This window comes from Lepus europaeus, chromosome 19 (genome assembly GCF_033115175.1).
Source record: "Lepus europaeus isolate LE1 chromosome 19, mLepTim1.pri, whole genome shotgun sequence".
Classification (NCBI taxonomy): domain Eukaryota; kingdom Metazoa; phylum Chordata; class Mammalia; order Lagomorpha; family Leporidae; genus Lepus; species Lepus europaeus.
In genome coordinates, this window is record NC_084845.1 from 54022756 (window position 1) to 54047409 (window position 24654).

General features: G+C 59.9%; 4 protein-coding genes across 12 annotated transcripts in view; 3 read left to right on the forward strand and 1 right to left on the reverse strand.

Annotated features, from left to right (window-relative positions):
- The window catches only part of CTCF (CCCTC-binding factor), a 68184-nt gene extending 65926 nt beyond the window's left edge, over nucleotides 1–2258 (forward strand). For 2 of the 3 annotated variants that reach the window (XM_062175808.1, XM_062175811.1), the window contains one exon: nucleotides 761–2258. In XM_062175808.1, coding sequence (XP_062031792.1) covers nucleotides 761–945 — 185 coding nt within the window. In that variant the 3' untranslated portion in view covers nucleotides 946–2258. The remainder of the gene's footprint in view (nucleotides 1–760) is intronic. The other variant, XM_062175809.1, reaches the window with a different exon arrangement.
- Nucleotides 2259–7320: 5062 nt separating this feature from the next.
- CARMIL2 (capping protein regulator and myosin 1 linker 2) lies at nucleotides 7321–19623 on the forward strand. Of its 2 annotated transcripts, XM_062176525.1 has the most exons (39): nucleotides 7321–7402; nucleotides 7645–7736; nucleotides 7839–7889; nucleotides 8003–8065; nucleotides 8154–8278; nucleotides 8388–8479; nucleotides 8624–8694; nucleotides 8809–8882; nucleotides 8982–9057; nucleotides 9138–9226; nucleotides 9303–9397; nucleotides 9472–9558; nucleotides 9662–9774; nucleotides 9853–9930; nucleotides 10023–10099; nucleotides 10187–10291; nucleotides 10420–10489; nucleotides 10627–10708; nucleotides 10818–10914; nucleotides 11002–11059; nucleotides 11179–11351; nucleotides 11516–11678; nucleotides 11759–11860; nucleotides 13398–13526; nucleotides 13606–13719; nucleotides 13862–14022; nucleotides 14107–14194; nucleotides 14378–14530; nucleotides 14662–14728; nucleotides 15169–15404; nucleotides 16170–16270; nucleotides 16351–16717; nucleotides 16799–16921; nucleotides 18261–18297; nucleotides 18462–18533; nucleotides 18610–18831; nucleotides 18951–19031; nucleotides 19283–19360; nucleotides 19434–19623. In XM_062176525.1, exons 1-39 carry the CDS (start codon nucleotides 7363–7365, stop codon nucleotides 19538–19540), a joined length of 4209 nt encoding a protein of 1402 aa, XP_062032509.1. In that variant the 5' UTR covers nucleotides 7321–7362; the 3' UTR covers nucleotides 19541–19623. The 2 variants fall into 2 exon arrangements, with proteins under 2 accessions (XP_062032509.1, XP_062032510.1); XM_062176526.1 differs by lacking the exon at nucleotides 18951–19031.
- Nucleotides 16915–22760, reverse strand: ACD (ACD shelterin complex subunit and telomerase recruitment factor). Of its 5 annotated transcripts, none has more exons than XM_062176522.1 (12): nucleotides 22072–22757; nucleotides 21860–21996; nucleotides 21640–21733; nucleotides 21482–21558; nucleotides 21312–21356; nucleotides 21167–21201; nucleotides 20882–21033; nucleotides 20703–20799; nucleotides 20034–20485; nucleotides 19801–19892; nucleotides 19259–19721; nucleotides 16915–18668 (listed from the first exon to the last, which is right to left on the reverse strand). In XM_062176522.1, the coding sequence occupies exons 1-11, from the start codon at nucleotides 22168–22170 to the stop codon at nucleotides 19643–19645; spliced, it is 1359 nt and encodes a 452-aa protein (XP_062032506.1). In that variant the 5' UTR covers nucleotides 22171–22757; the 3' UTR covers nucleotides 16915–18668; nucleotides 19259–19642. The 5 variants fall into 5 exon arrangements, with proteins under 5 accessions (XP_062032506.1, XP_062032507.1, XP_062032504.1 ...); XM_062176523.1 differs by having other exon boundaries at nucleotides 20034–20410; nucleotides 22072–22747; XM_062176520.1 differs by having other exon boundaries at nucleotides 21482–21733; nucleotides 22072–22760.
- A 114-nt stretch (nucleotides 22761–22874) lies between these two features.
- PARD6A (par-6 family cell polarity regulator alpha) lies at nucleotides 22875–24642 on the forward strand. 2 transcript variants are annotated; one of them, XM_062177158.1, is made up of 3 exons: nucleotides 22875–22959; nucleotides 23327–23549; nucleotides 23767–24642. In XM_062177158.1, the coding sequence occupies exons 1-3, from the start codon at nucleotides 22897–22899 to the stop codon at nucleotides 24519–24521; spliced, it is 1041 nt and encodes a 346-aa protein (XP_062033142.1). In that variant the 5' UTR covers nucleotides 22875–22896; the 3' UTR covers nucleotides 24522–24642. The 2 variants fall into 2 exon arrangements, with proteins under 2 accessions (XP_062033142.1, XP_062033143.1); XM_062177159.1 differs by having other exon boundaries at nucleotides 23770–24642.
- The last annotated feature ends 12 nt before the right edge of the window (nucleotides 24643–24654 follow it).

Below are 24654 nucleotides of genomic sequence, written 5' to 3' on the forward strand. Positions count from 1 at the left end.
GCAGTGGCAGGCGCTGCGCCGATCCAAAGCCAGGAGCCAGGAGCTTCTTCTGAGTCTCCCACACAGGTGCAGGGGCCCAAGCACTTGGGCCATCCTCTTCTACTGCTTTCCCAGGCCATAGCAGAGAGCTGGATTGGAAGTGGAGCCACTGGGTCTCAAACTGGTGCCTATATGGGATGTCGGTGCTTCAGGCCAGGGTGTTAACCTACTGCGCCACAGCGCCAGCCCCGTAATCTATTTTTTGAATGTTCTCCCTGAGCCCCAAGAATAGAGTTCTGTCAGAGAAAAGGAGGTTAAGTGCAGATTCTAGAAGCAGCCCTCTGGTTTCTTCTGCACACAATGGAGTGAGCAGACAGGTGGGTGTGGGAGAACTGCAGAATCAGAAATGTCCCCTTGTCATAGGTTTGTCACCTACGTCACACACTCTTCAAGTAGCCTTAATCATGTGCTGTCTCATTTCTTGCCTGCATCTCATAGTATCAATTTCTGACTTAAAACTAAGGATTTTTACGTGTAACTTGGGAGGCATGTGAACGTGAATGTCAGCCTTTTGTGCTCTGATGGTTTCCAGAGAACCGGGACTCTGTGTGTCCACGTTCTGGGTCTCTCTAAGTCTCTGCTTTATTGACTTTCTCCGTGTCACTACTGTGGCTCCCTGTATGCTGCCATCCCGTGGACTGCGCTGTGTAACAGGGCCTTGTACTCCTGGGGGCTTTAATGTACCTTTTGTTTTGTTTTGTTTTGTGCTCCTCTTTGCCAGCAACAGCCATCATCCAAGTTGAAGACCAGAATACAGGTGCAATTGAGAACATTATAGTGGAGGTAAAAAAAGAGCCAGACGCCGAACCCACGGAGGGTGAGGAAGAGGAGGCCCAACCAGCTGCCACAGATGCCCCCAACGGCGACCTCACGCCCGAGATGATCCTCAGCATGATGGACCGGTGATGGTGGGGCCTTGCTGGGCGCCGGGACTGCTCTGGGCTGTGTTTAAACGGCCCACATCTTAATTTTTTTCCCTTTTTTCTTCTTTTGGCTTTGGGAAAAGCATCATTTTTACACCATTTTACCAAACAAACTGAGAACGAAAACTTCAAGGATGATGTTAGAAAAATGTGATTTAACTAGAACTTGCTGTTTGATGTTAACAAATCATGGAATGTCTGAGTCCCTGCGGGTTTACTGTGAAGTGCTGAGGGCAGTGTTGACGCCTGACTGGTTTCTGAGATGGAAACAGAGACATTGGCCCCTCTCTCTCAATACAGTAAACCACTCCAGAATGGCTGCCGGGTTTCCCAGAGTTCTCTGGTCTTCTTCCCAAGAGAGTTTTTAATTGTAAATGCAGACTTGGGGAGGCCTTAGACTTTTAACCTGTTTTTTGCTTTTGCTTTTTCTCTGACTCCTTGCTCGAGTCAGCTGCACACCAGTAGTACGGCATGCTACGATCGGTTACTGTCCTGAACGCTTTGCCTCTTTCTTGGCAGAGTTTCTGGTATGGTCAAGCTTGTAAATAACTTTTTTTACATTTTAATCTTTTCCATTAATTAAGAGGTTGAAAAGAAGTGCAGTGTGAGAAAACCCAGCATTTTAATTACTTGCAAATTAAGTTGCCACAGACTTGGTAGTGTGGAATTATTGAAGGAATTGGATCACAATCATGTAGCAGATCGGCACCCAGCCTGCCGCCCGCTAGTGACGACCTCCACGTGGAAGATCATGATTTCCAGCCCATGGAGCCAGCATTTGAACTTTGTACAATTAACCTTCAGTTATGATTTCCCATTGACATTTTTTTTGCTATGTTTGTAGCAGAACGTTGCGTTTTATAAATCCCCTGTCAGAGCCAGAGGATGACTATGAGTGGGTCACAGCAGTCCTGACATGCTGGGCCAGAAATTTTCACTAGGTCAGTAATTTAAACTTTGGATCTTCAAAAACAAATAATAATGTGAAGCAAAACCAACTAAAAAATGATTGTTGCACATGAACTGTCACACGTTGAAAATGTGTTTTTTAGAGAGCCTCAGTCTTGCTGATTTCAAACACTTTTTTTCTTCTGTGTATTGCTTTTTTAAGAGAGCCATCAGTTAGCTATCAGACTCTAGGTTGATGCATTTTGTACTTAGCTGTACTGTGTGATATTTTTCATTATTTTAGGATGCCAACACGAGACCTGTAATAAAATATGTAATGGGGTTGAAAGCTGGGGAGGAGGATCTACTGCTGTACAGCTAATAAATCATAACGGATTAACAAGTGCTCCGAGGACTCTTGTCTTGTGTGATTCCTGCCTGCTGGCGCCCCAGAGGGGCTGGCACAGAGCTCCATGCTGTGCAGGCCTCCGCATCTTAGAGGCAGGCTGTGTTCCTGGGATAGTGCTTCCTCTCCAGCAGAAGGAGAAGATCTTATCTCGGCAGATGACAGGATAGTGAGTGCATCCTGCTGCACATTTTAACTCCGCAAAAGTGGGTGTGAGTAGAGCAGCAAGTGGATGGACAGTGGCCATCTGTGATCCGCCCGAGGAGCAGGTGCCCGCTGCACAGAGCTGCTGAGTCGGAGTTGATGGGAAGCCCTGTCCTTAGGATCTTGGCTCAAGGAGGCTGGGACCACTACCTGGAGCTTAGCCGGGTACAGGGAAACAAGAGAAGCTGGACCCAACCTGCCAGAAGTTCATTTGAAGGGGGAGACACCAGGATTGTACAGAGGGCTACTGGTTAGCGCCACGGATGATGGACGGGGAGTTGGGTCGGGTTAGGAAGTTCAGGCTTCAGCGTGAAGGCATCGTGTAGCTGCTGGCTGTTTCCGGATGGATCACTTTGGCAGTGTTGGGGTTTTCTTAAATTTTTACTATTTACTCGAAAGGCAGAAACATCTTCCATCCAATGACTCACAACCCAGATGCCCACAACAGCTGCCCAGGGTTGGACCAGGCTGAAGCTAGGCCCTGGGAACTTAATCCAAGTCTCCCATGTGAATGTCAGAGACCCAGCTACTTGAGCCATCATCTGCTGGCTCAAGGTGCACGTGGCTGCAACCCCCGCACTTAACAGCAGCACCAAATGACCGCCCCTAATTGTAGAGGTTTTTAACCAGAAATCCACTTTCTAGTGTTTTGTTTGTTTCTTTAAGACTTCCTTGGAAGGCAGAGTTTAGATTTATTTGAGACAGATCTTCCCCTTCACTGGTTCCCTTCCCAAATGTTCACAAGAGCCGGGCCTGGACCAGGCTCTAGCAAGGAGCAAGGAGTTTCATCGGGGTCTCCCGCGTGGGTGGCAGGGGCCCAAGTACTTTCTTCCAGTGCACATTAGCAGGGAGCTGGATCAGAAAGTCATGGAGCCCAGGACATGAGCTGGCACTCATACAGGGTGCTGGTGTCAGGTGGTGACTTAACCTGCTGTGCGACAGCACTGGCCCCAGATGTATGTAGCTTTCGTCTGGCTTACACTGCCTATGCCGTCAGGTCTCCCAGGGAAGCCTAAATCATAGCCTCCCTAGGCTTCAAAACAGCCCAGCAGCCAGCTCCTTGGACTGAATGTTAGTGGTCACAGCATGAGGTCTCCATCCCAACCCTTGGACTAGCCTACCCGTCAGGACTCTTTAAACATCCTGGTGTTGTGGTGCTGTGGGTTAAGTCATTGCCTGTGATGCCAGCAAGTGGGTGCTAGTTCATGTTCTGGCTGTTCCACATCCGATCCAGCGCCCTGCTGATGCTCCTGAGAAAGCAGAGGATGGATGGCCCAAGTGCTTGAGCCCCTGCACCCACATGGGAGACCCGGATGAAATTCCTGACTCCGGGCTTCAGGCTTGCCCAGCCCAGATCATTGTGGCTTTTTGGAGAGTGAACCAGGAGATGGAAGATCTCACTCTAGCTCTGCCTTTCAAATAAATAAATAGAGCTTTTTTAAAAAAATTAGGGGCTGGCTCTGGAGAAGTAGGCTAAGCCTCTGCCTGCAGCACCAGCATCCCATATAGGTGCCGGTTCATGTCCCAGCTGCTCCACTTCCCATCCAGCTCTCTGCTATGGCCTTGGAAAGTAGTAGAAGATGGCCAAGTGCTTGGGCCCCTGCCTGCATCCACTTGGAAAACCCAGAAGAAGCTCCTGGCTCTTTGGATTGGCCCAACTCTGGCTGTTGCAATCATGTGGGGAATGAACCAATGGATGGAAGACCTCTCTGTCTCTCCCTCTGTAGCTCTGCCTCTCAGATCTTTAAAAAAAAAAAAAAAAGTTTAAATGGGCACCTGAAGTTTACAAATTGTTAATAGTTTCTTCATAGAACCATGAGACTGAGTTTTCCATGTCTTCAACATACCTTGCCATTTCTGATGTATACAAATTGAAAGGTTCTTTTTTTTTTTTTTTTAAGATGTATTTATTTATTTGAAAGAGTTACACAGAGAAGAAAGAGGTCTTCTATCTGCTGGTTCACTCCCCAGTTGGCCGCATCGGCCAGAGCTGAGCTGATTCGAAGCCAAGAGCTTTTTCCAGATCTCTCATGTGGACGCAGGGGCCCAAGGACTTGGGTCATCTTCCACTACTTTCCCAGGCCATAGCAGAGAACTAGATGGTAAGTGGAGCAGCTGGGACTCGAACTGGAACCCATATGAGACGCCAGCACTGCAGGCGACAGCTTTACCCACTATGCCACGGTGGTGCCCCCCAAATTGAAAGTTTAAAAGGTTTGTTTTGGCTGAGGAAGGGGGCAGAATTGACATTTTTATAACTTTAGAGCTGAACAGAGATCCGGCGTTGCCAAGCCCCTCTGACATCCCACGTGGCTCCATTAAATGCAAAGCCTTCAGCAGCAGCAGCCGGTTCTCACCCACTGTTACTCTGCCCAGGGAACTTGTGAGCGGAAGCTCTGGGCTTGTCTGCAGCTGCTTTCTTCAGTGTTAAACCATAGTTGATGCTGGGGAAAGAAAACTACGCCACAGCGCCTGCCCCCATTGGGAGCTTTAGCATTTCCTGAGCGCCCACGGAGTGGCATGGTGTCCGGAACACAGAGACGGCTCAGATGAGCTGAAGGCCTGTCACTGAGTCACTGTCACTTGGAGGAACTGAGCGTTCCCCCGGTCCCTGGTAGCAGTGAGGTTTGTTTCGTTACCACAGCCCTGCGTGCCCCTCCTCACATTGGTGTGGATCCTGACCCTGCCAGCACCCCTCCACTTGAGCAGCTCCAGCCCTTTGGCAATCATTCCTTCTATTATTTGTTCCTTGCCATTATTATTTTTTGGTAAGATGTGTTTTTTAAAGGCAGAGCATCCGAGAAAGAACTTTTCCATCCGCTAGTTCACTCCCTAAATGCCTGCAACAGCCAGGGCTGGACGCAAGCCAGGAACTCCATCCTGGTTTCCCGGGGTGGCAGGGGCCCAGTGCTTGGGCCATCGTCCTCTGCCTTTCCAGGTACATTAGCATGAAGCTGGATGGGAAGCAGGGCAGTGGGACTTGAACCGGCACTCTGGTAAGCAGTGCCAACATTGCAAGCGGCCTAACCCACTGCACCACAACACCGGCCCCTGCTCCTTGTCACTCCACTGAAAAATCCAGTGAGGTGGGTTTTCTGTCACTGTTTGGAGTCCCGGGGTTGCCATGGCAAACTTGGCAAATCTGAGTGTGCATCAAATGCCAGACACTGTAGTGAGCACTTAATAAGCATTCGATCTTGAGAACATTTCAGGATGAGTTAATAGCTCTGGTTTACAAAAAAAAACAACAACAACAAAACAAACAAAAAACACTCAGGGACTAGGTGTGAAAGCTCTACCCTCAGGGCCTGTGCTGCAGTGTAGTCGGTTAAGCCAACCGCCTGCAGCGCTGGCGTCCCATATGGGCACTGTTTTGAGTCCCTGCTGCTCCACTTCTGATCCAGTGCTCTGCTGTGGCCTGGGAAAACAGAAGATGGCCCAAGTGCTAGGATCCCTGCACCTGCATGGGAGACTGGGAAGAAGCTCCTAGCTTCGGATCAGCCCAGCAACAGCTGTTGCAGCCATTTGGGGAGTGAACCACCTGATGGAAGACCTCTCTGTCTCTCAAGTAAATAAAAACATCTTAAAAAAAAAAAAAATCTGCCTTCCTGGCCACTCAGGCATTACTATGTGTGAGACCTACTGTGGTGTCACCGTAATCACTTGTGATTTCTTGGATCTTAATTGGAACACAACAAAATTCATCTGGGGGGAGCAGGCTCTCTTTTTGCCTCTATTTGCAGCACCCTGTCCCACCTGAGTCGGCTTTTCAGCCCAGAGCCATCACACCGGGTGCCTATTGCTTAAGTGGACAAGGCTAACCCCAGGTTGCTACTAATGGCGGCAGGTGGGGGGGTGGCAGGAGGGTGACAATCCCCCCTCTGTCTCCAAGCCCCGGGGTGGGGAGGGGGAGCTGGAGATGGGATGGAAGCCAAGGGCCCACTCCGAGTGCCTGGTCTCCCTTACTCTCAGGGTCATTTCCCCTCCGCAGGCCCAGCCGCTGACAGGATAGAGGACTTATCTCCTAAGAGGCGTTTAATTAGGTTGCCATGGAAGAGGCGCAAAAGGTCCTGGCTTCCTGGGAGCCCTGGACTTTCAGAGGCAGCATGGGCTGGCTGGCAGGTGCTCCTCCCGCAGCCGTGGTCTTCTGAGTGCCTTGGAGTCACTGCAGCCCGCACCCTAGGCCTTGGGGGTCAGGTCTTCACGGAAGCACCAGGCTGACTGAGCCCTTGGTACACTCCAGCCCCTCTGGCCCTGACCCAGCCTCAACCTGATGAAAACTAAGGACCCTCTGTCGCAGAAAGGCGTCGGGCGCGCCTGGCGGTTTTTAACCCCCGCACCTTCCAGTCTTCATGGATCCCCGAACTATCACGGACCCCGGGTTTGCAGCAGCCTCGGGTGTTAGGAGAGAACGGATTGCTGTAGCGGGTCCCCCTCCCCAGGCTGGGCTTTGGAGGGGACGCACGGGGTGGGCCGCCGGGATCCCCGGGCGGGCGGCGCCCCCTGGTGTTTGTGTCGGGGACGACGACGCGGGGTGGAAGTAGGAGGCTAAGGACCCGCAGGAGGCGCGCGACATGTGCGACCCTGTTGGCCACACTAATTCCCACTCCCGCGTCTACCGTGGCGGAGGAGCTCCTGCGCGACGGGCCCGGCAGCTAGGACTCGCTCCCCCACGACACGCACTCAAACCCGGTACTCGGGCGAGGTCTTGGCGCGGGAGGCCCGAGCGGGGAGGAGCCGGGCCGGGGGCGGCCTGGCAGGAAGCGGCGCGTACCTTCCGCTGCCGGAGGAGCAGGTGGCGGCCGTGCGGGCCCTGGCCCCAGGCTTCCTGTGTGCACGCCCGCCCGCTACTGTTTCCCGCCAGAGCTGGTCTGGCCGCCCGGGCAGGCCCTGCCCGGCCCCATGGCCCAGACCCCCGACGGCATATCCTGTGAGCTGCGAGGTAAGTGCTGGCCCATCCCTTCCACTTGGCCAGGAGGAAGGAGGGCGGCCCCTAAACCAGAGGCTCCCCAATGCCCCGGGGGAATCGGCCAGCGTTCTCTTTGCTTCTCTGGAGCTGCCGCCCCAGATCATCCTACCCCTAACTTGCTGACCCAGAGATAAGCCCCAGGCCTCGGCCCTGCACACCTGGGTGTGAGTGGTTGTGAGAGGACCAAGGCCACCCAACCAGGCTGCCTTTCGCAGGTGAAATCGCCAGGTTCCTGTGGCCCAAGGAGGCGGAGCTGCTACTGAAAACCTGGCTACCCGGCGAGAGTGCTGAGCCAAGTCATGTCCTGGTATGGTGGGCAAGGGGCAGGGCCCAGGAGGGCAGCCGGGACCCGCACAAAGAGCCTCTTGTCCTGCCCGGAGTATCAGGCTCTGCCCCCCCCCCCCACCAGGTGCTGCTGCGATGGAGGGCCTACCTGCTGCACACCTGCCTCCCACTGAGGGTGAGTTCCCACGCCTCCCCCAGACTGCCTCCACACAGCTGGCCGGCTTGTCTCTGTGGGCTCCCTTGATGGTGGGCTTGAGCCTTGGGCTCAGCTGACCCAGGCCCTCCTAGGTGGACTGCACGTTCAGCTACCTGGAGGTCCAGGCCATGGCCCTGCAGGAGACACCCCCTCAGGTGAGCCGTCTGGTGCCCTGCCTGGCCGGCAGCTTGGTCTGCATCCCAGCCCTCAGCCCAGCCCCCCACCCCCCCGCCCCTCCCCCAGGTCGTCTTTGAGCTGGAGTCCCTGCCTGAGCTGATCCTCGAGTTCGCTGGCGTGGCTGCCCTGGAGCAGCTGGCGCAGCACGTGGCCGCCGCCATCAGGAAGGTCTTCCCCCGCTCCACCCTTGGGTGAGGCCTGGCGGCTGCAGGGGCTAGCAGGGAGGAGGGCAGCAGAGGGGATGCGCCCCCCTCCCAGGGCTGGGAGTCCTTGCCCCCTTCTCCTTTACCCCTCCCCCAGGAAACTATTCCGGAAGCCCACGCCCCCCTCCATGCTGGCTCGGCTGGAGCAAAGCAGCCCTGCAGATCCTGCTGCACAGGGTAGCCCCTGCGGTGAGTCAGGCGGGGCCCAGGCGACCCCTGCAGCCCCCAGGCCCCAGAGCTGGGGGGCTCCCAAGGTGAGCAGAGCCACTTACAACCGCCACCCAGCCAGGGTCTGATCATTCGCCCTCTGCCGTACCCTTGGCACCTCCGCAGGAGGCTTCTTGGAGACTTACGAGGCTCTGTGTGACTACAACGGCTTCCCTTTCCGAGAGGAGATCCAGTGGGTGAGGGCAGGGCCCTCTCTGCGAGGGAGGGGGCACTAGGAGGCATCTGTGCGCTGAGCCCCTCCCAACCCCTGGTGGCCCCAGGCCTGATGTCCACACTTTCCTCTCAACCAGGATGTGGACACCATCTACCACCGCCAGGGCTGTCGCCATTTCAGCCTAGGAGACTTCAGCCACCTTGGCAGTCGGTGTGTGGCCTGTGTGGCGGGAGGAAGGACCCAGTACCGCTGTTCCTGGACCTGGCGGGAAGGTGCTGAGCTCTGCCCCTGTCCCTTCTCCCCACCCAGGGACCTGGCCTTGAGTGTGGCTGCCCTGTCCTACAACCTGTGGTTCCAACGGCTGTCCTGCGTGGACATGAAGCTGGTGAGGAGGAGGGGCAGGCAGCGGCCCAGGGTGCGGGTTGGGGGTGCAGCGCCCTGAGCCACACCCGCTCTGGTCCTCAGAGCCTTGAGGTCTCAGAACAGATTCTGCATATGATGAGTCAGTCGTCCCACCTGGAGGAGCTGGTGCTGGAGACCTGTGGCCTGAGGGGGTGAGCCCAGGGCGGGGCTTGGGGGCTGGTGGCCGGGAGAGGGACCCCCGTCTCACGCCTGCATTCTGCTCGCCAGAGACTTTGTCCGGCGGCTGGCCCAGGCGCTGGCAGGGCACTCCAACTCCGGGCTGCGGAAGCTCAGCCTGGCCGGGAACCTGCTGGATGACAGAGGTAGGGCTGAGCCTGGGGGACCCCGCAGCAGGTGGCTGGAGGCGGTGACACTCACACGGGCGCCCCTCCCCCAGGTGTAGCTGCACTCAGCAGACACCTGGAGCACCGGCAGGGAGCCCTGAGGAGGCTCAGCCTAGCGCAGACCGGGCTGACTCCAAGAGGTGGGCCCAGCAGAGGGTGCGGGTGCAGGTGCGGGTGCCGGGCGAGGGGTGGAGGCACAGCGAATCCGGGGCATCGGCACTCAGCCACGCCCTCCACCACCAGGAATGAGGGCTCTGGGCCGGGCACTGGCCACCAATGCTGCCTTCGACTCTGCCCTGACCCACCTGGATCTTTCTGGAAATCCCGGAGCGCTGGGGCCCTCCGAGGACAACGGGGTGAGTGTTCTCAGGGTCAGAGACTGGGGTGTCCTGTGTAAGCACTGGTGACTCCCCCTTACCCCAGCTTCTCAGCAGGGCCTCTACACTTTCCTGAGCCGCCCCAACGTTCTGGCCTTCCTGAGTCTCGCAGGCACGGACACTGCCCTGGACACTGTGAGGGGGTGATCAGCGGGGGCGGGGCGCGCTCGACGGGGCGGGGAGGGCTCGGTCCACCGGGCGGTGCCGCCAACATCCTCCGCCCGCAGCTCTTCGCGGCGCTGTCCCGCGGCTGTTGCGCCAGCCTCACCCACCTCGACGCCTCCAGGAACGTCTTCTCCCGCGCGTAAGAGGGCCGGGGCGCGGCGGGGGGAGGCTGCTGGGCTCCTCCCTGCGCCCCCGAAGCCCACGACTCTCCCTCCCCCACCCCCAGGAAGGCCCGGGCCGTGCCGGCCTCGCTGCAGCTCTTCCTCAGCCGCGCCGGGACGCTGCGGCACCTGGGCCTGGCCGGCTGCAAGCTGCCGCCCGACGCGCTCAGGTCAGGGTTGCTGCCCAAGCACCCCGCCCCACCCCCCCGCATCTTGGCCCTGCTTTCTTGGTGTGTGTCCACACCCTAGGGCCGGCCCCCTTGCCCAGCTCCCGACGCCCTGTGACATCCCCTCCCAGGGCACTTTGGGATGGCCTGGCGCTCAACACGCACCTCCGAGACCTGCACCTGGATCTCAGCGCGTGCGAGGTGAGTACCCCGCCCCGGAGATGTGGGCTCGCGGAGGCGGCGCACGGGAGTGGGCTGGGAAGCAAGGGAACCGAGCCATCGCCGCCTCCCCAACCCGAGGAAGGGTGCTCTGAGCGCTCCCCACACTCCGCCTCCAGCTGCGTTCCGCCGGCGCCCAGGTGATACAAGACTTAGTGTGCGACGCATGCGCCGTGAGCTCCTTGGACCTGGCCGATAACGGTTAGCCTGCCTGGGAACCCACCCTCCCATCATTCCCCCAACCCCGATTCCCAATTCCCACCCCACCCCAAAGCCTCCATTTTGCCTGACCCAAGCCGCCGTGACCCAGGCTTCGGCTCAGACATGGTGACCCTGGTGCTAGCCATCGGAAGGAGTCGGTCCCTGAGACACGTGGCACTCGGAAGGAACTTCAACGTCCGGTGCAAGTGAGCCCCCACCCCACACCTGGGCCTCCCAGCCGACGCCCCTGCACCCCTCCCGCCACCCCCTCCAACCGCAGCCCCCGCCCACAGGGAGACCCTGGACGATGTCCTGCACCGGATTGTCCAGCTCATGCAAGACGACGACTGTGTGAGTTCCGGGGCCCTTGTGGGGTCCCCAGGCAGCAGATCCCTTCTGATCCACACCTGTGGTCTGCCCTCCACCCTGAGCCCTGACTCCATCCGTCAGCGGCTTTCTCTGAACTCCAGCCTCTGCAGTCTCTGTCTGTGGCCGAGTCGCGGCTGAAGCTGGGCGTCAGCGTGCTGCTCCGGGCGCTGGGCACCAATCCTAACCTGACAGCACTGGATATCAGCGGCAACGCCATGGGGGACGCGGGGGCCAAAATGCTGGCCAAGGCGCTGCGGGTCAACACCAGGCTCCGGTGGGCGGGGTCGGAGGGTGGAGCCAATGCGAGGAGGGCGTGGCGTGCTAGGGGGCGGGGCGGGGCTAATGGAGCAGCCAGTGGGCAAGGCTGATAGACGAGGCCCGTGGGTTACGTGGGTGCTTGCCGGGCTCCGTCCGGGACTGAAGCCCTACCGGACCCAGGTCTGTGGTCTGGGACCGGAACCACACGTCTGCTCTGGGCCTGCTGGACGTGGCGCAGGCCCTGGAGCAGAACCACAGCCTGAAGGACATGCCCCTGCCGCTAAATGACGTGGCCCAGGCGCAGCGCAGCCGCCCGGAACTGACAGCACGTGCAGTGCAGCAGGTGGGGTCGGCTTCCCCGCCGCGCGCGGCGCCGTGGCTCCGCCCTTCCCCGCGCCATTTCTCAAAAGCCCTTGCCTGCAGATACAAGCCTGTCTATTGAGGAACAGCCGCAGGGACCTCACCTCTTGTGACCGTGTGTCCCGTCGTCAGCCACTGGGTCTGGTCTCTCTCCCCTCGGAGCAGGTCATTGTTCCCTCCCCGAACCTGAGTACCTACAGGAGGTGGGAGGTCGTGGGTAGGGAGGGCTCCAGGGGCCTGAGGGGTTGACTTTCCCGGGGCAGGGGCCTGGGTCCTGCGTTCCAGACAAGTTCCTCTCCTTGGTCTGGAGACAGCCCCCCTGCTCCTAAAATAGTTCCCGGGGAGCACCCTGGCTCCTTGAAGCGTACACACAGGATCTCTGTTCAAGGCAGAAGGGACTTGCAGTTTCCCTGTGGCCCCTCCGCAGTGCGCTGACCTCTGTAAGGTCAAACCCAGAAACTCCTTCTGACTTCCAACCACTCGCGTTTTCCAAGATGTTCCTGCCTCTCCATTCTCAAACCCCACTTTCCTCTTAAGCGTCAGAGCCCAGATGCTTTTTTTAAAAAAATTTAAGCCAAGTCTTTTTAAGATTGACGTATTTATTGGAAAGGGGTAGGGAAAAGGGACAGGAGAGCTCTTCCATTTGCTAGTTCCCTCCCCAAGTACCTGGGCTAGGTCCCGCTGCTCTCCCAGGTGTGCCTTGTCAGGGAGCTAGATTAGAAAGTGGAGCAGCTGTGGCTTGAGCCGGTGCTCCGCTGTGGGACGTGGGTTGTTGGAAGCCGCGGTTTCACCGGCCTCGCAGTGCTGGCCCCGCAGAGCCCAGGCATCTCGATCCAGGCGGGCTGCAGGGGCTTCATGCTCTGCTGACTTTCCAGTGACTGCATCACGTTCCAGAAGCCCCATTCGTGCCACTGCAGCCCAATCAGCGCTGGTGTCCAGTCACCAAGCGCTGTGACGGAGGGGGGGCTGCTGGATGCCACCTCACTGGAGCCCTCCCAGTCCTCCTTGGTCCTGTCTCTGGACACACGCACACGTGTCGCCCTACTTCCCGTCGTCCAGTTCTGTGGCTCCTCACTGCCGTCCCCCCCCCCCACACACACACACACATCTGAGTCTGTGCTCTATGAGAGCTTCTGGCCAGCGCCGTGGCTTAACAGGCTAATCCTCCGCCTTGCGGCGCCAGCACACCGGGTTCTAGTCCCGGTTGGGGCGCCGGACTCTATCCTGGTTGCCCCTCTTCCAGACCAGCTCTCTGCTATGGCCCGGGAAGGCAGTGGAGGATGGCCTAAGTCTTTGGGCCCTGCACCCGCATGGGAGACCAGGAGAAGCACCTGGCTCCTGGCTTTGGATCAGCGAGATGCGCCGGCCACAACGGCCATTGGAGGGTGAACCAACGGCAAAAGGAAGACCTTTCTCTGTCTCTCACTATCCACTCTGCCTGTTTAAAAAAAAAAAAAGCTTCTAAAACACAGACCTATCTAACAGCTCCATCCCCCCTCCCCCCTGCCTGTTAGGAAGGAGAATTCACTAAAATGAACCTGAGAAAAACACTGCTCTTCCTCTATGAACAGATGGGGGCTACTTGGTGACTGGGTTGTCCGTGTGATTTCAGGACCCTGAGAGAAAGGCAGGAAGGATCTGGGAGAGTGGGAGGGGACTGGGCTGGGACTGACCCCTGACTCCTCCTGCCCCCCCCCCCCAGGAAGTGAATGAACTGTGTCAGTCAGTGCAGGAACACGTGGAGCTCCTAGGCTGTGGGGCCGGGCCCCAGGGCGAAGCTGCTGTGCACCAGGCTGAGGACGCCATTCAAAATGCCAACTTCTCTCTCAGCGTGAGCACCCCCTCCACTCGACACCTGTCCCCTCCTCGCAGGCAGCAACTGGCAACTGCTGTTTCTCCCCCACCCCCAGATCCTCCCCATCCTCTATGAGGCTGGGAGCTCCCCAGGCCACCACTGGCAGCTGCAACAAAAGCTGGAGGGCCTTCTGGGACAGGTGGGCGAGGTCTGCCGCCAGGACATCCAGGTGAGGTGGGACTCTGCTGCTGGGCCCACTTCTGCGTGCAGGCTAGACCGTGATCCCCTGAGTCAACATGCTGTGGGGGCTGGAGCCTCAAGCCAAGTGGTCTGAGGCCTGGACACTCACCATGCTCTGATCTATGGCTCAGGACTTCACTCAGGCCACACTGGACACAACAAGGAGCCTCTGCCTGCAGATGCTACAGGGACCTGGCTGGAAGGAGCAGCTAGAAGGGATCCTGGTGGGTTCTAGGGGCCTCCCAGAGCTGCTTCCGGAGCAGCTGCTGCAAGATGCCTTCAGTAGGCTCAGGTAGGCAGGATGGACTGGGCTGGGCAGTGCTGGGCAGCGCCGGGCAGTGCCAGCACGCTGATGCCTGCCCTTTGCTGCCATCAGGGACATGCGGCTGTCAGTCACCAGGACCTTGGCAGAGAGCATTGTGGCTCAGGCTGTGGCAGGTCTGAGTGCTGCCAGGGATCGGCTGGTAAGGGGTGCTATGCACATGTTTCCATGCACGTGCATACACACACACACGGCGACATGGCCATCAACCTTGTATGGACCTTCTGGGGTCATGTAGACCAGGGCTATTTCAGGATTGTGGCTTAGCATTGATAGTCATGGCTGAGGCCCCACCTGCCCATCTCTGGACTGTTTGGTATTGCAGATGGAGAGTCTGGCTCTGAAGGCACCTGTGGTAATGCCCCCTGCGCTGCCAGCACTGGATGGAGATGAGCCCAGCCCCCTTGGGCCTGGGGAAGTGGACGGTCTTTTCTTCCCTGAAGAGGAGGAGGGGGAGGAGGAGGAGGAGAAAGAGAAGGTAAGTGGCCCCAGAACACTGGGCTTACAACTCCCTATCCTCCCACCTTACTCTGGAGTGTGGGAGGTGGGAGAGGGGTCTTCCAGGGTTGTGCTTGCCCACCCTTTGCTGAGTTTTGCGCACCCCACCAGGATGGCAGTAATCCACCAAAATGGCCTGAGCCCAGCCACTGTCTTCAGCTGCTCTCCTCCACTCGCAGTGAGTGAGGTTCTTGAGGGAAGGGGTCTGCTGCCTAGGAGGGCTGAAGTCCCATCAGACCTGGGCACCAGACACGTTCCGGTCCAGACACGGCCCTGTTCCTGGTGCTCTCCAACCCGTGCAAAGCTGAGGTCTGCTGTGGTCAGTGCAGAATGGGACCTGGGCAGACCAGCACCAGGTTCCCAGCTCAGCGCGCTGCCCCCCTCCCCCGCCCCTCTCCCTGCCCCCAGGACGCGCATGCTTGGCTGCGATGCGGAGCCGCGCGCTCGGGGCCGCGCTCAGCACCACGGACAGCGGCAGCGGGGGAGGGGCGGGCGGGGGGGCGGGCGGTACAGCCGGGCCCCTCCCCGCGCCCTGGGCGGGTCCCCCGCCGCCCTAGCGCCTCCGCCACCACCTCCTCGGGTTCGGCGCTCGGTGCTGTTCTGGTGCTCTCCCCTCAGGTCCTGCTGAGGAAGCGAAGCCGGAGCCCGAGCTGGCGGCTCCGGGGGAAGATGCGGAGCCACAGGCGGGGCCGTCCGCGCGCGGCTCTCCGAGTCCTGCCACCCCCGGGCCCTCGGCCGGCCCGCTGCCGCGCATGGACCTGCCACCCGCCGGGCAGCCCCTGCGCCATCCGACCCGGGCCCGGCCACGTCCGCGCCGGCAGCACCACCACCGCCCGCCGCCGGGGGGCCCCCAGGTGAGCGCCCTTCCCCCTCCCCAGAGCTCTCGAAATCGGGGGTCATGGGTAGCCCTGTCGCTCCTCACGAGTGATGGCGGGCAGAGAGGTGGGATGTGGGGACCCAAGCCGCCTTGGTTGTGTTTGCCACTGCGATCGTGTCCTGGCTTCTTCCTTGCCACCCCAGGCCATGCCCATGCAGGGTCATGGATGCGCGGGTGCAGGACTCCCCCTCAGGGTGGCCCGCGGCATCACTGGATGTGCGAGAGAGGGTGTCCGTCTTGCCCTCCCTCTCCCAGGGTTACTGAAAAGATGTTGGGGAGCGGGGCTCCGAGGCAATCCCAGTCTACTGCACATCCGGCGGTGTACGTTTGGAGAGATGTGTGTGGGCTGGGTGCCGGTGAGGGCAGTAGGCACTTGCCGAAGGTGGAGGAAGGGAGGAGCTGGCTTGAGGGCCCCCCCAGAGGGTCTGACGCAGCAGCCGGCATCTCTGAGCAGGCAGCAGGCCGGGTGGGGTGGGTGGGGGCGGGGGTACTGCAGGGAACTGTTTGGAGCAGAGGAGGTGGCAAGTGGGAAAGTGTGACCCGGGGGCGCGTGGGTGCCAGCCTGCTGGTGACCAGGTGGCTTAGGGGGCACAGAATACAGCCTGGGACAAGAGGGTTGGGGGCCAGGAACTGGACAGCAGGAGGGTCCAGAGCCTGGACTTACCCAGGCCCGGCTGATGGACAAGTGGGGGCAGGAAAAGATGCCAGCTGTGTTCAGTCCTGACCCTGTGGTGTCCCTCAGGTGCCCCCGGCCCTGCCGCAGGAAGGCAATGGGCTCAGCGCCCGTGTGGACGAGGGCGTGGAAGAATTCTTCTCCAAAAGGTTGATCCCTCAGGATCGCCTGTGAGTGAGGGGCAGCTGCAGGGGGTGGGAGGGTGGGATGGCCCACGGGCTTTCCCACTCACTGCTGGTTGTCCCCACAGCTGGGCCCCGGAGGAGGACTCGGCCACTGAGGGGGGTGCCACTCCAGTTCCCCGAACACTGAGAAAGAAGCTGGGGACCCTTTTTGCCTTCAAGAAGCCTCGTTCAACACGGGGTCCACGGCCTGATCCAGAAACCAGCCCTGGGGCAGCTCCTCGCGCCCGAAAAACCACACTTGGGGACTTACTGCGGCCTCCAGCCCGTCCTGCCCGCGGCGAGGAGCCTGGTGGGGCCGAGGGCGGCACCAGCAGCCCTGACCCTGCCCGCAGGAGCCGGCCTCGATACACTAGGGACAGCAAGGCCTACTCCATGATCCTACTGCCTGCCGAGGAGGAAGAGGTGGCGACCCTGGGTGCCAGACCGGACAAGGTGAGGCCTGGGGGTGGGGGAGGTTCCTTCTAGAACTGAGAGCAGTGGGCTCTCTGCTGAGGCAGGCATCTCTGTTCCCAGAGGCGGCCCCTGGAGCGGGGAGACACAGAGCTGGCCCCATCCTTTGAACAGCGGGTACAAGTGATGCTACAGAGGATCGGCGTAAGCCGAGGCAGTGGGGGCGCGGAAGGCAAGAGAAAGCAAGTGAGTTGAGGGGGCATGTGGCAGTCTGAGTGTGACATATGTGACCAGGTGGGAGGAGACTCACGGCAGATAGGTCTAATTAATCCAGCTCATCCCCTCCCCTCCCCACTCAAAGGTCATCAAACTGTTTTTCCTTTGGTGTGTGCCCTGGTATCTCCTCCTTGGACCTAGGAAGTCCTTTCTCTGCAGATGGCACTGACCTTGCCACCTGTGCTTGGAACAGCCAGTCCTTCAGGACTTCCTCTCAACACACCACCAAGCTCCTAACCTTGCTTCGATGCCTCCCAGACCCTCCTCCCATCCCTCCATCCAGGCTCACTGCCACCTGCATTACACCAGGCACCGCCTTAGCCACCCCTGCAGCTCTCTGGGCTGGTTCTGACTCCCTTCCCAGGCCACCCTGCTAGTGTCACTGATGTAGTTCTCATTAGTGACAACAGTCCTATGTACTACTAGTTTAACAGCTTTCAGGAAAAACATGAAGCAAGACTTGGCCTCAATTCAGAAACATTGAAGTGTGGGAAGCGCATCCGGAGTGTCAGAGACCGCATTATCCACATCTTTGAACGTGCACCCAGCCTGAGCTCCAACAGGCTTGAGACTGCGTTTGCCATAGCCTTGTGCACCCCATGGTGGACATTCTGTGGCTGGATTATGAGGACAAGAAAAGGGGCAGCATTTGGTCCGGTGGTTAAGCTACCAGTTAGGACACCACACCCTAGTATTGGAATGCTTAGGTTTGAGTCCCAGACCCAGGTTCTCGCTAATGCACTGGGAGGCAGCAGGTGAAGGCTCAAGTAGTCCTGCCACTCGCACGAGATCTGGATTAACTTCCTGGCTTTGGCCTAACCCAGCCCCAGTCATTGTAGGCATTTGGGAGTTAACCAGTTGATGGAAATTCTCTCTCTCAAACAAGTAGATTTTTTTTTTTTTTTTTGCTTTTTTTGTTATTTTTTTGACAGGCAGAGTGGACAGTGAGAGAGGTAGAGACAGAAAGGTCTTCCTTTGCCGTTGGTTCACCCCCCAATGGCCGGCACACCGCGCTGATCCGAAGGCAGGAGCCAGGTGCTTATCCTGGTCTCCCATGGGGTGCAGGGCCCAAGCACTTGGGCCATCCTCCACTGCACTCCCAGGCCACAGCAGAGAGCTGGCCTGGAAGAGGGGCAACCGGGATAGAATCCGGCACCCCGACCAGGACTAGAACCCAATGTGCCGGCACCGCAAGGCGGAGGATTAGCCTATTGAGCCGCAGTGCTGGCTACAAGTAGATGTTTTTAAAATTCCTAAAACAAGGGTTTGGGAGAGCAGGGCTGGGGTTTGATTCTTCTGTCTCCTACAGAGCAAAGATGGTGAGATCAAGAAGGCCGGCTCAGATGGTGAGTGGGACTGTGGGGTGGGACGGTACATCAATGGGGAGATGGGTGTCCTTACAGATAGTCCCCAAGGCACTTGCTTTCCTGGGGGAGGAGGGGAAGAGGCCAGGTTTTTCTTCCCTTTACCCCAAAGGTCTGGTGCCTGAGTTCCCAGCCCTGCCTTGCAGGTGACATTATGGACAGTTCCACAGAAGCCCCACCCATCTCCATCAAGTCCCGCACCCACTCTGTGTCTGCTGGTGAGTGAGCGCCATTGTGGATGTTGGGGACAGGCAGGAGGACATCGGGCTCCTGCTCACAGCCTTCTTTCTGCAGACCCCTCGTGCAGACCCGGCCCAGGGGGCCAGGGGCCTGAACCCGCCACCTGGAAGACACTGGGGCAGCAATTGAATGCAGAACTCAGGGGCCGGGGCTGGGGCCAACAGGATGGTCCAGGCCCTCCCTCCCCTTGTCCCAGCCTAAGTCCCCACAGAGCCAGCCCCTCTCCTGACAGCCTAGGTCTACCGGAGGACCCCTGTGTGGGCCCCAGGAAGGAAGGTAAGCAGGCACCCTACCCTCCACTCCAACCCGGGGCTGGGGACTGAATGAAGGTGGGAGGCAGAAGGCTGGAGTGGGACAGCTGCTGGGACCGTGCCCTGACCCCCGGCCTCCCCCAGATGGCCAGCTGAGGCCACGGCCTCTGTCGGCAGGGCGGCGAGCAGAGTCTGCGCATGAGGACCAGCTCCAGGCCCCTGCTGGTGAGGGGGGCACCTCCGTGTGTGTTTGAGTGCAGGAGGAGAGGGGGGTGGGAGGCTCCGGGGCTTCCCTGGCAGCTCTGGTGCTTGAAAGGAGCCACAGGTCAGGACCACGGGTCTGACAAACCCTGCGAGTGCTGGCTCCACCTCCTGAACAGCGAGCGTGCCCAGGACGGGTGGGCACGTGCACTGGAGGTGGAGGGCTTGAGATCGGACGGACACCAACTCACCCCAAGCCTTTCCGTGTCCCTCAGAACGGCCCCTGCGGCTGCAGCGCTCCCCTGTCCTCAAGCGCAGGCCCAAGCTGGAGGCCCCTCCATCCCCAAGCCTAGGTAAGAGGACTGGGAAGGGTGGCAGACAGCTCAGAGCAGCCCTGACCTTTCTTCTCCCCCTTTTCCCTCACAGGATCTGGCCTTAGAGCGGAGCCTCTGCCCCCGGAGCCCTCCTCCAGCCCTGAGCGGAGTCCACCCTCCCCAGTCACAGACCAAAGAGGCGGCGGCCCCAATCCCTAATCCCCTCCTCTCCTGCCGCATGAGATTATTTTATTAAAAAACGCAAAGGAAGCAGAGTGTGGGGCACTTTCTGTTCACCCCCAGGCTGCCTGCAGGATCCCCTCACACCTGGGTTACTTCGGACTCCAGCTGGGGCTCTGTCAGAAAGTGCAAGGCCCAGGCCATGAGCTGGGGAGGGAGCCTGGAAAGAAACCGTGGCTATAGGTCCAGGTAGCCTGGAACAGATGCCCCCAGGGACTGAGGCAGGTCCAGGCACTCACCTGGTGGCTTGGACCTGGGCACACAGGGAGGAACAGGGTGGCTGGTACTTATATTGGAAGGCAGAACCATCACGATGCCTTGTTGGAGGAGCCTAAAAGGGGGATGGTGTTTGAGAAGACCCAATAAAGATCCCCAACCTGTACGAGGCTATCCCACCCCCACACCTTTCCCTACCCCTGGTGTGCGCAAGGCTCTCCCCACTCTACTCGTCAGCTGTAGAGGGTGTGCTCACCCACACAGGACAGGACTCCTGGGTCCCCTTGGTGGATCTGCTCCTTGGAGAAGGCTGTTGGTTCTTGGTGGACAGACCTAGCTCCCTGAACTCCAGGCTAGGTTTCTGGGCCCTGGTCACAGGGGCCTGGTGTTGAAGGGGGACATGACTAAGGGGTGAGAGACTGGGAGTACAGGTCAGGAGTGAGCAACTGCCTGCTTGGCTGGATGGTGGGGAGCTGGGAAGAAGTGTGGGGCTAGCAGCTGAGCAGTGGGCTGGCAGGGGCTGGCTGTTGTCCTCTTGCACTGGGTCTGGAGTAGCCGAGGGCAGGGCAGGCTGAAGACTGGTGCTGGTATCACCTTTGTGTGATGGCACGTGGTTGGGTAACACAGGTGTCCCTGGGAAGTAGGGAATGGCTGTAGGCCCAGCCCTCTCCACTCGCACCAGCTGAGAGGCTGTGAGGACCAGCAGGCCTGCAGGGAGCAAGTTCATCCCACCATCCCAACCTGCACCCTTCCACAGTGTTCCACACAGCCCCGGAGCCCGATAAGCAGCAGTGAGCCTGTGTGGCCTGAGCACTGCCTCTCCTGAGAGAGGGGAGGGGAGCAGGTCTGGGGGTTCAGAGGAAGCTTATTAGCACTGTGGGCTCTGGGCCCCACTTCCTGCCCCCTCGACTTCACCAGTTCTTACCTTGTGGCCTCTGACCTGGGCCCAGAGAGCTCAGAACTTGCTGCTCATTCTCGGGGATGTGCAGCAACAGGCTGGGGACAGTGTACACGGTTTCCTCCTGCAGGATGTCAATTCTCAGCCTGGCCCTGGCCCAGCTCCTCACCCCATGACCCCTCCCCCAAGGGAGACCCCAGACTGACCAGGGCCCTGCAGCGTGAGGCAGCCCAGCGGGTGAGAGAGGGTGCTGCACAGGGGCCTGCCAGCACCAGGCAGCTCTCGGCCAACCGAACGAGCGCACCCCGATGCTCCTGGTCCTCCTGCACCTCATCCAAAAGCTGAGACAGGGACAGGCCTGGGGGCAGTGGTGGGCTCAGAGGGAAGGAACGCGGGGCTGGGGGGGAGGGGCTTACTGAGGAAGCAGGAGGTGATGGCTGGAGAAGTAACTCCAAAAGGAGCTAGGATCACCGGGGAACCCCTACTAGTACCCGTGTTGGAAGAGGTACACTCTGAAAGGTGGTCCCTAAGGGAGCAGAGTGGACAGGCGTCAGGAGCAATCCTGAGACCCGTCTGCCCACAGCTGCCATCCCCTAGCTGGACCACACTTTACCCCAAATCCAATCCCAGACTCACTCAAGGCAGTCATAGAGCTTTTTCTGCACATCTGAGTCCTGGTGGCTGGAAAAAGAGGGTGATAAACAGTAGTTGTTACTGGGGGCCCAAACCCTCCCACCCAAAAGGCCTATGGCAATGCCGGCCAGGCACAGACGGGACAGCAGGTGGGGGGTGGAGGCATTACTTACCAATCCATCACCCACACCCGGGGCTGCTCTGTGGGCAGCAGGCTGAAGCGGTTCACCTGGAGGTAAAACTCCGCAGGCTGGAGGAGTTCAGGGGTGGTCTCAGGAGTTGTGAAGGAGAGCACGGGCAGTAACCCGTCCAGGGCAGCCTTACTACTCACCATGCCGCCCTCCGAGACCTGGATGCAGACCCTGCAGTTCCGCAGCAGCAGCAGCCGGCCCTCGGCTCCGCGGAATCCGAATTCCTTCTCTTCCCTACGGCAAGCGTGACCCTCACTGCCCAGCCCGCCGGGACACGAGCCTCGCCCCTCCGCTCCAGGACCCACCCACCTGGGGCTCGTAAGCTCGCGCTCTCCAGCTGGGTTCCGGCGCCCCTCTCACCAGTCCGAGGTGTCCAGCGCCTCCCGCGTCACCAGGCATCGGACACTGTGGGTCCCGTCGGACACAAGCAGCGTAGTCTCGACGTCAGACACGTTAGGGGCGCGGGATGGGCCCGGGGCCTCGGCGTCCTGCAGTACCTAACGGCGCCCACCGGCATCAATCCCCCGTCCCGGGTCCCCGCATCGCCCTCCAGGCCCTCAGCAGGGGCTCACCTTCAGCAGCTGCCCGGCCCGTGGACTTGAGAGTAACTCTGACCCCAGGATCAGCTCTCGAATCCATGGCCTCAGGACCAGGCTCCCCGAGCCTGCCATTCCCGCAGGCTCAGCTCGCTGGGCAGCGGAGAACCCGCTTTCCCGCTGGCGCCGCGGCCCCGCCTCCCGACGGAAGAGGAAGCGCGTGTGACTGGGCGGGGCCTAAGGTCGAGGCTCCGCCCATGCGCCGCCCGCGCATGCGCACGGGGGCGTCCTGCTCGAGACCCCGTAGTCCGGCTTGGTCGACCCCAGGCTGGCTCGCTTACTGTTACCGCTGCGTCTCTCGGAGCAGCGGCCTGGCGTTTGGGCCGTTCGTCAAATTTCCGTAGTACCGGGAAGGAGGGGGCCAAGGGCTGGCCCGGACGGAGCGGGAGCTGGGGCCGAAGGTTGCGGCCGAGGGAGTTGGCCGTGTAATTTCGAGGGATTCCACAAGTTTCCTCATCTACAAAATGCGCAGTCTTGTGAGGACAGTGGAAACAGTACACGGACGGCGCTCAATCAGTGTCACTTCCCTCACTCTCACCTCGGATTGGCGGAGCCCGACTCCCTCCCACGCCCCGGCCGCCCGGACCATAACGTGATGACGTAAGAGCAGAGGAAGACTCTTCTCCACCCCCGTCTCCGTTTCCTAGGAAACGTGGAGTCCGCGTTCCGCTCTGAGTCGCTGCCCACTTGACGTCATGGTCCGGATGGGAGGGCGGGGCGGCGCGGGCGGGCCGGCCGGGCTGTGCACCTGCGCCGCGGCGGGCCGCCGGGGGCAGCGTCGCCGGCCCGCCCGGCCCCGCCATGGCCAGGCCGCAGAGGACTCCGGCGCGCAGCCCCGACAGCATCGTCGAGGTGAAGAGCAAAGTAAGGGCTCCTCTGGTCCCGGCTCCGGCCTCGGCCCTAGGCGCTCCCGATTCCCTCTCTCCCCTTCCCGGCTCCTTGGTCTCCATCACCTCTTCCTCTCCTTCATCCTCTGTGCCCCTTCTGCCGTTTTGCTCTCCTTCCCCCATCCACCCCCCTTCCTCCCACTGCCGGGCTCCGGAGCCCCTCTGTGGCCTGGGTACCTGGCGAGAGGGGGAGAAAAAACCTTGGACAGCGTCCCTCCAAGTGGAGCCGAGATCGGGACGTAAGGCGGCAGCCCCCCCCCCCTTCCTTGCCAGCCTGACCTGTGGTGAGAAAGGGGCGCGGGCTCCGTCCTGATCCCTGCTCTCTCCCCACCCCCGCTCTTCAGTTTGATGCCGAGTTCCGACGCTTCGCGCTGCCCCGCGCTTCGGTGAGCGGCTTCCAGGAGTTCTCGCGGTTGCTGCGTGCGGTGCACCAGATCCCGGGGCTGGACGTGCTGCTTGGCTATACGGATGCTCACGGTGACCTGCTTCCCCTCACCAACGACGACAGCCTGCACCGGGCCCTGGCCAGTGGGCCCCCGCCGCTGCGCCTACTGGTGCAGAAGCGGGGTGAGGAAGATGGGGTACAGTGGGCAGCCTCTTTGGGTTACGGTGACAGCAGGTCTGTAAGGGTTAGTCCCGAGTCAGGGTGCCCAGGCTTCACCTTCTGCGGTCCCTGCCCTTGGCCTGACCTCTAAGTGGTAGGAAATAGCTGCTGTTCCCTCTGTAAGGCGCCCATGTGGGAGGGCAGGGTCTCTGATCTCAGTACCCCCCCTCTCTCCTGTAGCAGAAGCTGACTCCACTGGCCTAGCTTTTGCCTCCAACTCTCTGCAGCGGCGCAAGAAAGGGCTCCTGCTGCGGCCCGTGGCACCCCTGCGCACCCGGCCTCCCCTGCTAATCAGCCTGCCCCGAGATTTCCGCCAGGTCTCCTCGGTCATAGATGTGGACCTACTGCCTGAGACGCACCGGCGGGTGCGGCTGCACAAGCACGGCTCCGACCGGCCCCTGGGCTTCTACATCAGAGATGGCATGAGCATGCGTGTGGCACCCCAGGGCCTGGAGCGGGTTCCGGGCATCTTCATCTCACGCCTGGTACGTGGGGGCCTGGCTGAGAGTACAGGGCTGCTGGCGGTCAGCGATGAGATCCTCGAGGTCAATGGCATTGAGGTGGCTGGGAAGACCTTGGACCAAGTGACAGACATGATGGTTGCCAACAGCCACAACCTCATTGTCACTGTCAAGCCTGCCAACCAGCGCAACAACGTGGTGCGAGGGGCCTCTGGGCGTCTGACAGGGCCTTCCCCTGTACGGCCTGGGCCTGCTGAGCCAGACAGTGATGAGGACAGCAGCGACCTGGTCACTGAGAACCGCCAGCCTCCCTGTTCCAATGGGCTGTCTCAGGGGCCCCCATGCTGGGACTTGGACCCCAGCTGCCTCCTTCCTGGTGCCCACAACTCTCTGCTCTCCCTGGATGACCGGGAGCAGGCTGGCTCTGGCTGGGGGAGCGGCACGCGAGGAGATGGCAGTGGCTTCAGCCTCTGACAGGCAAGGATCAGCCCCTTGACACTCAAGGCTGCTGGGACATGGCAGGGACTTCAAGGTGGGGGCGGTTAGCTTGTTCACAGGGCCCTCTCGGCCCAGGGAACATTAAATGTTTTCTACGAATGCGGTCATG

What these genes read in the sequence shown, in the direction of transcription:
- ACD (XM_062176520.1), bottom strand. Translation starts at nt 22,170, where the DNA reads ATGGCAGGCTCGGGGAGCCTGGTCCTGAGGCCATGGATTCGAGAGCTG. An exon ending in GGGCCGGGCAGCTGCTGAAG is followed by an intron (nt 21,997 to 22,071) that starts GTGAGCCCCTGC and finishes GGGCGCCGTTAG; the next exon opens with GTACTGCAGGACGCCGAGGC. An exon ending in GCGCTGGACACCTCGGACTG is followed by an intron (nt 21,734 to 21,859) that starts GTGAGAGGGGCG and finishes CGCTTGCCGTAG; the next exon opens with GGAAGAGAAGGAATTCGGAT.
- PARD6A (XM_062177158.1), top strand. Translation starts at nt 22,897, where the DNA reads ATGGCCAGGCCGCAGAGGACTCCGGCGCGCAGCCCCGACAGCATCGTC. An exon ending in TCGTCGAGGTGAAGAGCAAA is followed by an intron (nt 22,960 to 23,326) that starts GTAAGGGCTCCT and finishes CCCGCTCTTCAG; the next exon opens with TTTGATGCCGAGTTCCGACG. An exon ending in CCTACTGGTGCAGAAGCGGG is followed by an intron (nt 23,550 to 23,766) that starts GTGAGGAAGATG and finishes TCTCTCCTGTAG; the next exon opens with CAGAAGCTGACTCCACTGGC.
- CARMIL2 (XM_062176525.1), top strand. Translation starts at nt 7,363, where the DNA reads ATGGCCCAGACCCCCGACGGCATATCCTGTGAGCTGCGAG. An exon ending in GAACCTGCTGGATGACAGAG is followed by an intron (nt 9,398 to 9,471) that starts GTAGGGCTGAGC and finishes CCCCTCCCCCAG; the next exon opens with GTGTAGCTGCACTCAGCAGA. An exon ending in CAGCACGTGCAGTGCAGCAG is followed by an intron (nt 11,679 to 11,758) that starts GTGGGGTCGGCT and finishes CCTTGCCTGCAG; the next exon opens with ATACAAGCCTGTCTATTGAG.